Raw genomic sequence first — 15,000 nt, forward strand, 5'->3', positions numbered from 1 at the left:
GACAGGATGTGACTTTGGGAGAAATTCATTCCCCGACTATTGGCAGGATAAAAATTATGATGTTCCTGTCAATAAGACTTTTTTCTTGTACTGTTGAATACATTACATTCAGTATTGTACTAATTCATCCGGATCCGTTGATTAGTTTGTGGAATACTTGACTTGATCATATTAATACTCACAAGAAAATACTAACATCTTCTTTTCTGATATCTTTGAATAATGAAGACAGAAATGCAGGTTTTCCCGACCCCCTGATTTATTATGTACCACAGTCTTTATCAAGGTTTTATCGACTATTTCTGTTTACAACTCTCTCCTCAGATCTTAGTACGGTCTTGCTCTGTGTATTCCATGTCTTATCAATTTTCCGAATGATAACAAAATCGTCGTTACTCAAGCTGTTTTCTCTTCTGTGACACATTGTTTTCACCGAACTATAAAACTTATTTTAGACTAATAGACCTCTCAATTTCCAGATATAGCAGCCATGTTGGCTTTCCTGGGGCATACTCATGTCTGCAATACATGCTACATAGGACATTGTCCAAGTGCAGCCTCATTTTGGTGCATGACCCAAGGAAATCCAACATGGCCTCCGTAACTGGAAATAGGTCTATTAGCGAAGATAACGGTAACTGCTAGTTCTGATAAAGTACGTTTAACTGAGCGATTTTTTATATACGCATTTCACTGTATGGCAAAAAGGCACCTCTTTATTGAATACAAGTCTAGAAAGTACTGTCTTTAACCACGAGTACGAGATAGCACCTTGGAGAAATCATCAAAGAATGGCAAGAAATTTTGTAGTATGACAGTCCCTCACATTGTAAATGATATTCCGAACGATTGATGGCTTAAACTCTAGCTATTCACCGATAAGATAAGCAAATCATGCAAAAAAGAAGTTTTGTGCTTTTTACGTGGAATAATAACAATCCACCATTAAGCAATTGTACGTTTCATTATCAACTCGCCAGATGGCGCTACATGTCAGCTATCCCCTGAACTCGCTTCATGAGGTTTTGCAGGGTGCTCGTCAGGCTGCGCAGACGCTGTAGGTTGTCTTCCTCTTCTTCATCTACGTCGTCCACAGTGACGGCCAGACCCTCAGTATCTAACTCTCGCTCAACTTCCTCACCGCGTTTGGCTGAAGGAAAAAATACAAAAAAAGGAGTCAGTCAAGTGAGTATCTGTCAATTTTGCAGTTCAGGTAAAGTAAAAGATGAAGTACATTTTGCTGTAGATTATCTTTTGTATGGTAGCGATAGAAGCATTCTATTTGACTATGTGTTAGGTTTTTCCCGTGCACTCCAGATACCTGAATCGTTTCAAAAGTTCAGATACTTTTTTCATTATACTGCTTCTATTCTTTAATGTATGTTGACTTTTTAAATATCATCGTTTTATATTGATGATTACGTTTTGAAGAGAGCGCTTTCATAAGCACTGTGCTTTTTAGTCGATGTTCAATGTGAATAGTAAAAGATGTGTTGCTTTACTCACTCTTGCAGTAGTCTGCAGCCAAGGGCTTGGCTTTGAAGGCAGGGTCCTTACAGATTTGCGCTGGGAATAAAAAGAACAAACAGGATGAATCGGTCCTGAATAATTGCCGATTCCTGCTCATAGAATAAATCATGCAACTGCGTTAGGAAAATAAGTCCTTTACCCTACATGTGTATCAGCTGTGTCCCAGACTATCATGCCAGGATTGGACCAACGCCACCAACGGCCACGATAATCTCCATAGCACTATTCTAGTCTCACAAGACTAAGTGATACCTAGTATATATATATATATATATATATATATATATATATATATATATATATATATATATATATATACGGTACTTCAGGATTCTAAACGAGACTGGTCTATTGTTTACTGTCTCTGGCGCTACTGAATTTGAGCATGTTGATGATGTCAAAATCACATTTCTTCGGAAAAGGTTTGTGAATTTGTTAAGGGTGAACTTGGACTGCCAAGACGAACAACGACGTTTTAAAGAAGCCAATACCTAAAATACACTAAATGAAGGGATGTCTTTTCTATTACCTACTGGTGGACGTTATGTTAGTGATTGTGATATAGTAAAAACCAAAACGATTTACTTACGTGCACAGGCTTGCATGATCTTTCCGAACTGAGGGTGGGCCTTCATAGCGCCTAGCCAGGAAGCCCATTGACCACAGTCAAGCTCTATAACACAAGACGCAGAAACGATCAGTCATAAAATACAGAATTAGACGCTTTCAAAGCACCAAAACTAAAAAGATTTGAGACATGCATTTCAAGCTTAATTGAAATTACAAGGAAAAGTTTTTTAAAATGCCAAGCAAGACGTACGTTTGGAGGAGGTCTTAGTCTTCGTCACAGTCTTCTGGGTCTTAGTGATTTTGAAGGTTGGTCTGTAGCTTTTAGCCGCACCTGTGGAGACAGACATGGAGGCACTTTAATCATCAATCGGTGAATAAAAACACATGGCAAATCCTGCATGGGTAATGACGATTACTTTTTGCTCAATTATCTTCTAGCTTGTAGAATAGACCAGTCGTGAACAGTTGTTATTATGAATATTTCAGAAGACTGAAATTCTTTTGACAGACTTATTTAACGTCTTTATGACACAAATCCCCGGGTTGGGACAAACAGAAGGTTACGACTGATTCTAGATTCACTTTGCTTGTTCTGCATGGCCGGCAAACCACCAGTTTTGTACAGCAGGAACAGGCTGATTTAACCCACTTTAATGTTTGATCTCTTCTATTCGATAAGTTTGACGGGCTCTTTAACATGGCCAAGGTGTGGCTATCCTCAAACACGGAACCCCCAGCTTAACGTCTCACCCGAAAGTACATTGTAAAGTCCCTAACCAAAGATAGGTACCGATTCTCACGTGCATCCAGTAAGGAAATAGGAGTGTCAGATGTCTTCCCTAAGGAGATTCCTGGGGATTCAAAGCCAGAGACTTTGGATTCAAGAATCTTAACAACGACGTCACCTTTCAGGAGGAGCTTTAATTAGTGTTGAGTGCAGTAGAACATTATCCTGGGTACCATCCGGAAAGTAGTTCGCTCCGGCGCGTTCATTACTGTAAATGCAGAAACTTTCGCGGTGGTTCAATGTTCGCAGTTTTCGCAGTGGCCGCTTCACCGCGAACTTAAAACCACCGCGAACATTTTTCCATGACAGTAATTGGATACAAAGCATGGTACTACCGCGAACTTAAAACTACCGCGAAATTAAATCCCCGCGAACTTGGGAGCGAACTACTACCCGGATGGTACCCAGGCTAGTAGAACATACCAGCGGTGATGAAAACCTCCGCCCTCAGACCGATGCCTCCTTCGCCCCAGGTGACGGGGATGATGCGGAGATACTGCGTCTTAAAGGACTTTGGGGCTTTAAGGGTCACCATGGACGTGGCGTCTTTGTTTCCTTTCAAAACCTGTAACACGGCATTATTCAAAGCGTTAGCTACAAAGATGACAATAACAAAGTAACAGTACGTATGCACACAAAATGCATCCCGACCAATCCAGTGGGGACATCCCCCGCAAATGTGCACACTCCCCTCTAGAAAAGGGGACACTCATCGACTTTCCATGGGACACTCCTCTTGGAAAGGGGACGTGTCTCCCTTTATTAGGGGACACTCCTCTGGAAATGGTATGGTTATCGGGGAAAGGGGATGTCCCTAGCCCTCGGACACCCCTGCCGACCCGTGGAATCCGCCGTTAACCCGACAAATCGCTTCCTAGTTCATCTATATCACAACATCCAAAACTTTTCATTCCGCAACTGCTCTCCACAAACATCTCAGCTCGGAAGGTAGGGAGAGATTTTGATTAAAAATTGAGGCATGTTGGAAATGAAGCCGACCGCGCGGCAGAACATGTTCTGTTCAGTGTTTTAATGGCGGCGTACCGCACGTCCGGCAAGCACAACATCGAGTTTTAGCCTAAATATCCGCATGCGTGGTCGGGGTGAAAAGAGTAACTCACCACCGCAGCACCCGTCCCCGCCTTGTAGTCGCTCCAGGTCTCTCCGTCCGCACTGAACTGGATCCTAAACGACGCCACCCAGCGGCCTTCTCCACCCTGCAGGCCAAGAGCGGCGATCTCTGTCTTCTGGCCGAGGTTGATCTAAGAAAAGAAAAGAAAAGAGATATTCTGAAAATAAACTCTGTCTTAATAGAAAATCTTAAAGCTCTTAAAACTATGAACAACCATTTTTCTTTTCTAATTACACTCTGTATGTAGTTATACTTATTTTCTAATTACATTCTGTATGTAGTTTAATTGCATGTATTTGCATCTAAGGTATGTTGATCTGGATATAGATGACATCCACTGGGTACTTGAAACCTAATGCGAGAGTGTGAATTAAAAAAATGACCAAACAAAGTTGCCTGCATCATGAAATAATATACCGAACAATATGTTCATCATTTTGCTCTTTCATATCTTCGAGGACCTTGGAATATTCTGTGACATTAATATACTTTTTCCGATATTTGGTTTTGCAATCCACGGCAAATAGTTGGTTATTTTGAAGCTGCTTTGTACGTTTTACAGCATGGTTGAAAACTTTTTTCTTCCTTTTAAACAGCCGAAAATTAATGCGCTCGCGGATGTCATCCATGCAATCAAGTCAATTGACCCAATCGTGGCAAATTGAAATAGATAGGTATAGAAATGAACTGTACCTGCAAGTACTGCTTTTTATCATTTGTAGCTGGTGCCCAGAAGGACTCGCTGCTGAGGCGGCCCGAAGTGGCACCATGGGCGGCGTCCAGCTCTGACGAGGCCGTCAGCACGATAGACAGGGCCTGGGCCGGTATGGCAGCCAGAACCGGAGCTAGTTCTGTCAAACAGAAACACGATCAAGTTCAAAATAAGACAAATAAAACACACCACAACATTAGGGCTGTTGTATCCTGTGTGACTATCCTTCAAATGAAATATATTTCTCTTTGTATTCCACAATTTCAAATAGTAAATTATGTTTAATATCACATGTACCTTAGTCTGGTTGAGTGAGGGAAGACGAAAGATAATCGAAGTTAAGTTTATTGGCACAACACGGAGTACAGTGACGTCGGTAAAACTGCAAACTATAGAATTGAAATATGAAATAAATCTTCAAATTCTACTAGCTAAGCAATAATATACACCCATAATATCACATTACATCATGGCAAAGTCGTAAGTTTCAGTATACTAAAGGATTTTGGGTTTACTTTTTTTGCATTGTGCGAGTTTTCAGATCTAAAATATAAAGGAATCTTAATACTTAATGCATCAAGTGCCTTGAAATCTCTTGCACTTAAGCATATAACGTTATATATTAACAGTAATAACGTTATGTATAGTTGCAAAGAAAAAGTACCATGAGAACGCTACAGAAGACAGCAACAGAACTGAGGAAATATATGCTATAAAACAGTTTTATGGCCATCAAACCATCTAATCTATTCATGTGCACTTTAAACAATGTAATGGAACTTACGTGTGGTTTTTCCTCCTAGGCCTGTAGGGACAAAGAAGAAGAATTGTGTGAAAAGGATAACAACACATTTCTGAGGTAATAAAGCCAAGTTGAACTTTATACTTCTGATTTTTTCCTTGTTTCTTAATTATGTCATGCTTCGTTATTACTTTGATAATCATATCGAATTTAAGTATTATATCTTGTACTTAAGTGATACTTTCGCCTGACTTGTTTGATACCTTGCTTTGATTTTCTGTATTCCCTTTGATATTTGCTAAAAGTATATTTATATAATTCTGACTTATTTCTTTATGATCTGTAGATCATGTTTAGTTTCGATTATTTGCAGCGTTATGATTTTCCTGTGTAGTTTAAGTTGATTTAATTTGATTCTGGTGTAGTTTCCATTGATTTCAATTGTTGTTATCAATTAGCTTTGATTTATGTATACTAAGATTCATTTTTTTAGATTATAACCTAGTTTGTAAAAGGGGAGCCATGAAAGCCTCACAGGCTTCTGTTCCTCCTGCATGTTTTCTTTTCATTCTATTTATCATTTGTTTTTATTCGTTGCATATGTGCTAAATAAATCAAATCAAACCAATCAAGATATCACTCATATTGACTCAGCTTAGACAACACATGAGTGTTCAGCTTAGATAACGTATGAATATCTTATTGTTTCCAAATCAATACACCGTACTGAAAGCTAGTTTTACTTAAGAAAAACACCCATAGGTTATTGATCTTCAAGATTATATTTTTTCTTTACTTTTATATCTACTTACTCAGCAGGAACTTCTCGCAGTTTAGAGCAGCAAACAAGTCTGCTTTGGTCTTTTTGAAGCTGGGGTCCTGGCAGACATTTGCTGAGGATAAATTAAAGTAAAGTTGTAAGAATTGTGACAGAAATGTGGGTCAACGCACAATCCATCAAAATGATGATTCCATATGTTGATAACGTCAGATATAATTACTGAATGGAAAGAAAATAGATCGTAGTATGTCCACATGCATGTATGATGATAATATTTAGACACTACATAATGTTCAAGGGACAAGTCTATCGTAATGTCACAATACCAAATTGCTTGTGCTGTCCTTAGTTGAAACCTAAGAAAAATGTACTCACGGCGACAGGTCTTCATAACCTTCTCAAAGGTTTTGGCACCGAGTTGTTCCTTGACTTTGTCGAGCCAAGTGCTCCATTTGGTGCAGTCCAGTTGCATACCTGTAATGTTAAGAGTTATCCAGGCATTTCTTATAAGAATATGACATTCAAGGTAAGATGTGCTGTTTGATATCATGGACACAGTGACATACCAGTACGAGGTCTGGAGAAATTGCATGCAACATCAACATCTTTCAGTAGCAGAGATGAAATTTTACATATTCAGCATTTTGTCAAATTTGCTATAATGTGTTAAAAACACTATAGCACTAGTTCACCTTTGTTTGAGGAGTAACCTATATCCATTGTTTTCAAAAGCGGTATTTAACGATGTCAAATTGACAGACGTTGGTTTCAAATGGCATCATTTCAAATTAAAGATACTGGAATTTGAAACCAACATCCGCCGACTTTATATAGATATTCCGAAACACCGTGTTTTTAAAACAATGAATATAGGATACCACGCGGAAAAAGGTGAACTAACGTTAATTCGTTAAGGGGAGTTGTGTACAGTGGGAGATGTAATGTTTAATGTAGGATGTTAACGTTATAATGAATACCATTCCAGTGCACTTACTCGAACTCTTTGACGACGTCTGGGTTATTTTGAAAGTCGGTCTGTAGCTTTTAGCAGCAGCTAGAAAAAGAAAACAGAATATGGTGTAATGTTGCGAACGCATGCAGTCATGATAACACAGTAGAAGCAGCTTAATTGCACGACCTACTTGCCAGTACATTTCGTGCAATTATCAGGCTGGTGCAAGTATGCGAAGTTATTCAGCTGGACCACACCGGTTTGGGATTTTGGGATTCCGTGCAGTTAACAGAAGTGTGCGTTAATCCGTTGTGCAATTAACTGGCTTCTACTGTAGATATATTTTTGTGATCGACCGCTTGTTCTTATTGTATAGGCATTCTGCTAGGTATAACAGTCAGCATTCTGTGTTTTTTCCAAGAGAAGGAGGGGTCCATTCTACAGTTTAATTGGTCTCACGTTGTTTTGCGGTTACACATGTGATGCCAGGCTAAAAAAATTAAGGCTTTGATTAAATCGATACGGCCTGATTTTGTTTTGGAACATGTCATCTACCGTAATGTTCAGCTAACATGTTGACAATGCTGAGATTGAAAACATGGTCTAATCAACTCTCATATTTCCACCGGGTGTTATAATAGCACAACATCGAAACAGGTGGAATTATATAATTGATATAATTAAGGGTTAATGACCCTCTCCGAGGTGTATATGTTGTGATAACGCCTGATCCTTTGCTATAACCACCGAATGAAACCACCGAGTGAGCGAAGCGACACATTTGCATCGACAAATGCAAATCGACAACATATGGTGTCGATTCAAATTCTGACCAATCAGAACGAGCCATACACACCGGGCTGGCCGGCATCATAACCAACATGGAACGGGACCTTCTGATTGGTCCGCGGCGCCTGGCTACTATATGATAATTCGATTTTACTAACTGCCAGAGATGTAGACCTCCGTCTTGAGCCCGATGCCTCCCGCCCCCCATGTTACGGCAAAGATCCGGATATACTGTGCGGTGATGGCCGTGGGGAGCTGGATAGTGGCGACCGCGGTACCATCCTTACTGCCGTCAATTACCTGTAAGATACAGGATCGTCAGACATCAAGGTTCAATCTACTCTAGATCTATCCTCCAAGACGCACCTACCCTGGATGCCAGACAGGATCGGGTAAGTAGCGAGTTTTGTTCGGGGACGCAAGGCAGTCAGCCCGCCAATCTCACATTAGCGCTCGGGGGAGTTTAAGCCCGAATGAGTTATCGCTACGGAAAAGGGCAGGTGGACCTCATCGGGCTTAAACTCTCCGGGGCGCTAATATGAGATCATCGGGCCTGACTGTCTTGGGCCACCGAATAAACTGTCCTAGCTGCCCGATCCCGGCTGGCCCCCAGGGTAAGACGCACCAACCACACAACTATCTGGGAGCAGACGCCCAGATTCAATAGCGGCAAATGGTGGGAAGGAGCTGCACAGAGCTGACAGTGTAATCAGAGCTGCTAATGCACTTGAAAGGTAAGAGAGACATACTATTAGCTGGGACGGGTGGTACTGATGTCTACTAGGACGGGGTAAGGACCAAACAGATATCTACATGTGCTCTATTGTATGGTTAGACACTGGGGTTCAACGCAGACAGACTATAGCTACCATCCGTTCTACTGGATGTAATCATCAGAATACCTATTGTCGGAGAGCCAATATTGCAAAGATAAACGATATACATACCAGAACTTTGCCATCTTTCCCAGTGTAGTCCTTCCACTCTTCCCCGTCCACACTGTACTGCAGCTTGAATTTGGTGACATAGCGGTCTCCGGACCCCTGCAGGGCTAGGGCGGCAATCTGAGTGGACTGGCCGAGGTTGATCTGAAAAATCGTGCACCGCGGTTTTCTTATTGTTTCAAAGGCTTTTCACTTATTCTAGCGGAATAATTTGCACTTCAAGGCTTGGCATATAGACATGTAGTGTTAGCTTAGGTATGATGAAGTCAACGGTTAGCTGGTCGTTGTTCATTGCAATGTAACACTGTTTCACGTAGTGTAACGTTTCATTGAGTTTGGTGTTTGCAAACAAAATGAATGCGCCCCATAGTTCACCAAGATTGTAACCAGCAAGCAACATCTCAAGTAGATTTCTATGACAATACGTTTTCTTCCAAGGTATGAAATACTAATGTAACATGTAACCCTTGTTGTCTGTACATTGCCACACGTTGTCACTGTTACGCAATAAACCATCATCATTATCATTCTGCCAAGATTGCTTGAGGCTTTCAAAGATCTTTCTGTCGAGATGCTGATAACCGATTACAATTCAAACCTATACCTGTAGGTACTGGCTTGCATCATTTGTCTCAGGTGCCCAGAAGGACTTGCTGCCCAGGCGGGCCATGGTGGCGCCATGTTCCTTCATCTGTGAAGAGGCCGTCAGCACGATGGTAAGAGCCTTTGCTGGTATCGCCGCGAGAATGGCAGCGTATTCTGCAAAGAAGAAAAAGAGCAGCAATGATGCATCATGGAAATCAAAATTAGTACGTTTGTCGTAGTGGTAACAATATTAATGATCTTTGTACATAATCAAATCTTTTATTCAGGACCCACGTTATCTGTCACCTTCATAAGAGCATGTTTGTTTCTGTTACAGACTACAACGCTAGACGTCTCTGCCAACATATGAGATGCTAAATCTCAGTATTTAAACATGTACATAGGTAGGTAGTTCAAGCGGTGTTTACAATACGTATGGTATACACAAAGATACGTAGTTCATCATGTGGTGTTTAAAAAGCGGGTTCCAAACGTAAAATGTACTATATATAATAGTCTCGGAGGTTTTGGTATAGTTAGACTTACGCTTGGTGGTTGTTGTTGTCTGCGTTATCTGTGTCATCATCTTTTGCACGTTAAAGCTGAAGCTGGAAGCAGCAGCTGAAACATAAAAAAACATGCATGTTTGTTTCCGTATACGTACGTAAAAGAGCTATTTTGGTATGTCTACAACACGAGTATGTGTAAAAAGATAAGTCACAAAATCTTTCAATAGAAGTTTAAAGTTGTATGTTTATACCACAGGAAGAAGTACAACATGCAACATGCACATGAAAGTATAGTATGGAAAAGGATTTTGGAAGGATCTCCTAATATCTAGAAAACTGGTGTCATATTAATGTCGTTTAATGCATGCATATGATATAGATCAACACAGATACTAGTATCTAGTGGAAAGGATATACATGTATATATAGAGGCATGTCTTATGATTATTTTGGGCCAATTTTGTACAAGGATCTTCACAAAAAGGGAAACTAGTGCCATGAAAATAGTGTTTTATGTCGATCGGGTAAGTAAGAAAAGTGGGAAGTAAAGGGAAATAATTGTATAAAATATTTGCACTGCGCACCAGCTGTGATATAGACCTCCGTCTTCAGACCGATGCCACCAGGCCCCCAGGTCAGCGGAACGATCCGGATGTACCGGGCAGTGATGGGGGTAGTGAGCTGCACTGTGGTCACCGCGGTGCCATCTTTGCTCCCCGTTAGAATCTGAAAGACGAGGAACATTTTTTAATCATCTTAGGAGAATATCTTAAGCTTTAAGACCTTTAAAAAGTAGTCACTGATTGATGAAGATTCTTTTAACTTTCAGCTTCTCTGAATTTTGAATGTTATCTTCTGACCTATCACAAGAAGATCGGAAGATGACAATCCAATACTTTCACAGTAGATGTATTGCTTGAGAATAGATATTCAGAAGCAATCAGTGAAGTCAAACAAGCAATCAAATGAACATAAAGTGAGAACAACTTTGTCCTTACCTCCTTGTATTCAGTCCATGTTTCACCATCCACGCTGTACATAAGCTTGAAAGTCTTGACGAAACTGTCCCCGGACCCTTGGAGAGCAATGGCGGCAAGTGTGGTGGTCTGCATCAGGTTGATCTGTGGGAAAACGTCACAATGTTCTTTTCAATATAGAAATGAGCAACACAGTCACGGTTGGGACCTCAATTTTTGGCGTGGTTGTTTGTTTACTCATAACTGGAATACCCTCCTTTGGCGTAACATACAAGAAGCTACAAGCATCTTGTGGCGTCGGCCGTGGCGTAAACTGGTAGAGCGTTTGGCTCGGAATTTATAGGTCCTGATGAGTTCGATCCCCGCCGTGCCCTTGACGTTGTGTCCTTTACACGACCTTCCTCACTTCACCCAGGTGTAAAAATGAGCACCTGACTTCGGTCGGGGAGGTAAAAGACTACCTTTACCTTCTGTCTGTACCGTGTATGTGGCACTGTTAATATATATAAGTAACAAAAACTTGAGTGCAGTGCCACATTGTCCTCGTCTGTCGAAAAGCAAATAGAAAAAAAGTAGCTACAAGCACCGTAAGATCTAAATGCTAGACCTGATGCACTGGCTAACACTGGCGAGATGGACCCTTAGTTTTCATACTATAATTGTGGTGGGTTCTTCAACATTTCCGAGATGTGGCTCTCCTCAAACACAGGACCTTCATCTTAACGTCCCACCCTAGAATACGTCCATAACCGAAGCTAGGTACTAATTTGCACCTGAGGAGAGTTTTCGGACAAACGAGGACAATGTGGCACTGCACTCAAGATTTATAACTTATATTAACAGTGCCACATGCATGGTACAGACAGAAGGTAAAGGTAGTCTCTTACCTCCCCGACCGAAGTCAGATCCTAATTTCAAATTTGCCAAGCTGGTGGAACAAATCTGGTATCACCACAGTTAGAGTTTACTTCAGACTAGCTTGGCCGTACCTGCATGTACTGGTTGACGTCGTTGGTTGCCGGAGCCCAGAACGATTTGCTTCCCAGACGCCCCATGATCACGGAATGGGCCTCATCTAGCTGCGACGAACCCTTGAAAATCAGCTTCAGGACTTGCACGGGCAGCGCACCCAAAACGGATACCAGCTCTGAAACAAACGAATGAACGTTTAGTTACTTAAGTTGACCTTTGATTTCATTTTGATCAGTTGTTTTAATGTTGTGTTATTTTATGTTGGGGTCTCCCCGGCCACACAGGATGCATTGAAAACGCCAGTAGGTGATGTGTATTTGCCTGGTTAAACAAATAAACTGAACTGAAAACGCATGTGGGAATGCAATAGAGACTTGGCATAGGTGTACCGATATAGTGTTGGGATACAATTCAATTTCAATACTTACTTGTGGTCTTGGTCGTGGTCTTGCTTGATAGTGCTACGAGGAATACAAATAAAACAAAAAAATATTACATAGTATAGTTTTGAGAGTTTTAGAATGTCGATTTAAGAGCAAACAAAAAATATGTCATCATAAATACATAGATAAATTTTCCATTAATTCTATTTGGGAAACAAATGTTTAACTCATTTCCTTTAACAGGAAGTCATATCAATAAGCACGTCTAATGACTTACTTAGCAAGAAGGAGGCACAATCGATGGTGCTGAATACGTCTGCATACTTTTCCTTGAATGCTGGGTCTTTGCACACAACGGCTAAAGAAACATAACAGACGTCACAATCAATGACGTTGTGATCATAACAACGGGACATTGCTGAAAGCTACAGGTTAAACGTACAGCTCATAGCTGAAGGGGTGATACTGCATCTACATGTGCATCAATCATTGGTAACTGTTGCTTTTACAGAAGGAGAATATGGATAGACATCATCAGGGTTGACTTTGCTGCCCTTTCCCCGCAAATTCTAATACACAAAGCCAAGTAATGTGAAACTACATCAACTACGCTGCAGCTGACACATATCTATTAGAAGACTAAATCAATCCTGTTTACAGGGTATGCAAAACAAACAAACAAACAAACAAACAAACAAAAGAAGAGGCCAACAAGAAGAGAGGGTATGGAGTTGCAGGACTGACTCAGAGAAAACAAATTGATAATAAACATACGTTGACAGGTCTTCATGACGTTTTGGAAAGTCGCTGCGTCCAGCTGTGCCTTGACCTTGTCGTACCACGTCTGCCAATCAGCACAGTCCAGCTTGAGTTCTGTGGATTGGGAATGTAAATATGTTGGTTATGTAAGTTTCACTTTTTTTTCATACGGATAAAAGTTTGATACAAAGCCGACTTTTCGGTTGTCGTCTGTTATTTGCCTCAGAGCAACACTGTCACCGCAATCTTCACATTGCAGCAGCGACACCTAGCTGCAGTGTGAAGTACTGTTTAGTATTGCCCTGAGCTGAGGAAGGTGAGAAACGGTCACCTACGAGTCTGATAGTTAATAACCCACTGGTTGTGCAAAATGTACTCTTCCCGGATGCATAATTTTCGTAAACTGAAATCTACCATGTAACGTCTGTATTAGTGCAGGATTTGGGCCTAAAGTGTAGAGCAATTCTACGTACAAATTGAAGAGTATTCCAGACGTAGATGTTACATACCTTGTGACTCTGTCTTGGAGATAGCTGTGAAAATATATATTCAGAACAAACTTAATTATCTGTCGTCTGTAATACTTTAAAGGCATATAAATAACAACTCTGTTTACAAAAAAGAACCATGAAGGGAAATCACGTCGTCCGGAGACAAATTGTTTAAATAGTGTCAACGCCATTCAGAAAACAAATATTTTTGAAAGAATTTTAGAAGGCTTACTGAGTAGATATGATGCACAGTCGATGGTTTTGAACATGTCTGCATAGGTCTCTTTGAAGGCTGCATCTTTGCAAACAACCGCTGGAACAAAGAAAAGTTACAATTGGTTTACACATTACGTTAAGCCTTGAGTAATTCGCTCAATGGTGACTGTCTAGGAACTTCTATTCAAAGCATAAAATGAAATGTATTGCTGAGGGAGTTCATCACAGATAAATATATATATATGATGGTGAATTGAAGTATAATGCATTGAACGTATCCTAATGCAGCACTAAGCTTGTGCCAAAACAGGTTGTGTCACAACGTGGACAAACGTATGAAATTTAGGACCAGAGTGAACTGAAAGATAGCCAAGCAGGGAAGGGTTTGAGTCTACGCCAGAAGTCTGGATGGCAATTGGCCAACATCCTTAAGGTAGACTATGTTACGTGCTATGATATAAAAGATAAAAGAGCTTCGTGTAAATCATAGGTGATTCTTCTGTGATGCAAAAAGTGACTTGGACCCAGACCAATGACACACAACATTACGGACCAACTCACGTTTACATTGACCCATGATCTTCGGGAACACCTCATCACCGACCTTGGCCTTGATATCGCTGTACCAGGTTTTCCATTGGCTACAGTCGATCTGTAGTTCTGTCAGCAGAAAAGAAACATTTTTCAATATTTCAAATAAATAGCTACATATATTTATGCTAGAAATATATACTAAAACTGACATAAAACGCACGTTTCAACTCGCAAACTTCCATCCCTTTAGATCAGCAGTCTTGTATTGTCCTTTTTCGTTATTCGTCATTCGGTTTGTAACTGCATGGTGGTGATAAGAATATAGAATAGTTCATGTAAACTTCCGAATAGACCCTGAAAGGTGTTCAAATATTAATAGAGACACTCACGTTCAGTTTTAGTTGACGTTTGTGTCGAGCTTGAAACCTCTGCAAAACAATATGTATGTATAAATCTCTCACCATCCGTAACATAACCTGATTTCTGGAATTGTCTCTCTTTTGCATTTGTGCTTCATTTTTTTCCACGAAACAGTTATTCTTAATCAGACTCAATGTCCTAAGAAATAACAACTCGACAAAATAAATGACAGTAATAAAACCATAGATTCACTTTGCCACTACCCTTACTCTTCC

The 15,000-nt window shown here is 40.5% G+C and overlaps 1 protein-coding gene across 37 annotated transcripts in view; it reads right to left on the minus strand.

The window, feature by feature from the left end:
• Positions 1–239: 239 nt before the first annotated feature.
• The window catches only part of LOC118426042, a 40,795-nt gene continuing 26,034 nt past the window's right edge, over positions 240–15,000 (minus strand). For 32 of the 37 annotated variants that reach the window (XM_035835261.1, XM_035835282.1, XM_035835287.1 and 29 more), the window contains 25 exons: positions 14,755–14,793; positions 14,393–14,491; positions 13,848–13,928; positions 13,634–13,657; positions 13,140–13,238; positions 12,643–12,723; positions 12,411–12,443; positions 12,000–12,157; positions 11,032–11,154; positions 10,618–10,759; positions 10,071–10,145; positions 9,544–9,698; positions 8,943–9,083; positions 8,154–8,295; positions 7,249–7,308; positions 6,630–6,728; positions 6,286–6,366; positions 5,516–5,536; positions 4,713–4,870; positions 4,009–4,149; positions 3,311–3,452; positions 2,351–2,431; positions 2,120–2,203; positions 1,507–1,566; positions 240–1,150 (listed from right to left, as the gene is read on the minus strand). In XM_035835261.1, the coding sequence (XP_035691154.1) occupies positions 987–1,150; positions 1,507–1,566; positions 2,120–2,203; positions 2,351–2,431; positions 3,311–3,452; positions 4,009–4,149; positions 4,713–4,870; positions 5,516–5,536; positions 6,286–6,366; positions 6,630–6,728; positions 7,249–7,308; positions 8,154–8,295; positions 8,943–9,083; positions 9,544–9,698; positions 10,071–10,145; positions 10,618–10,759; positions 11,032–11,154; positions 12,000–12,157; positions 12,411–12,443; positions 12,643–12,723; positions 13,140–13,238; positions 13,634–13,657; positions 13,848–13,928; positions 14,393–14,491; positions 14,755–14,793 (2,483 nt within the window). In that variant the 3' untranslated portion in view covers positions 240–986. The remainder of the gene's footprint in view (positions 1,151–1,506; positions 1,567–2,119; positions 2,204–2,350; positions 2,432–3,310; positions 3,453–4,008; positions 4,150–4,712; positions 4,871–5,515; positions 5,537–6,285; positions 6,367–6,629; positions 6,729–7,248; positions 7,309–8,153; positions 8,296–8,942; positions 9,084–9,543; positions 9,699–10,070; positions 10,146–10,617; positions 10,760–11,031; positions 11,155–11,999; positions 12,158–12,410; positions 12,444–12,642; positions 12,724–13,139; positions 13,239–13,633; positions 13,658–13,847; positions 13,929–14,392; positions 14,492–14,754; positions 14,794–15,000) is intronic. The other 5 variants (XM_035835286.1, XM_035835284.1, XM_035835259.1 and 2 more) reach the window with 1 other exon arrangement.

Source organism: Branchiostoma floridae, chromosome 11, assembly GCF_000003815.2.
Source record: "Branchiostoma floridae strain S238N-H82 chromosome 11, Bfl_VNyyK, whole genome shotgun sequence".
NCBI lineage: Eukaryota > Metazoa > Chordata > Leptocardii > Amphioxiformes > Branchiostomatidae > Branchiostoma > Branchiostoma floridae.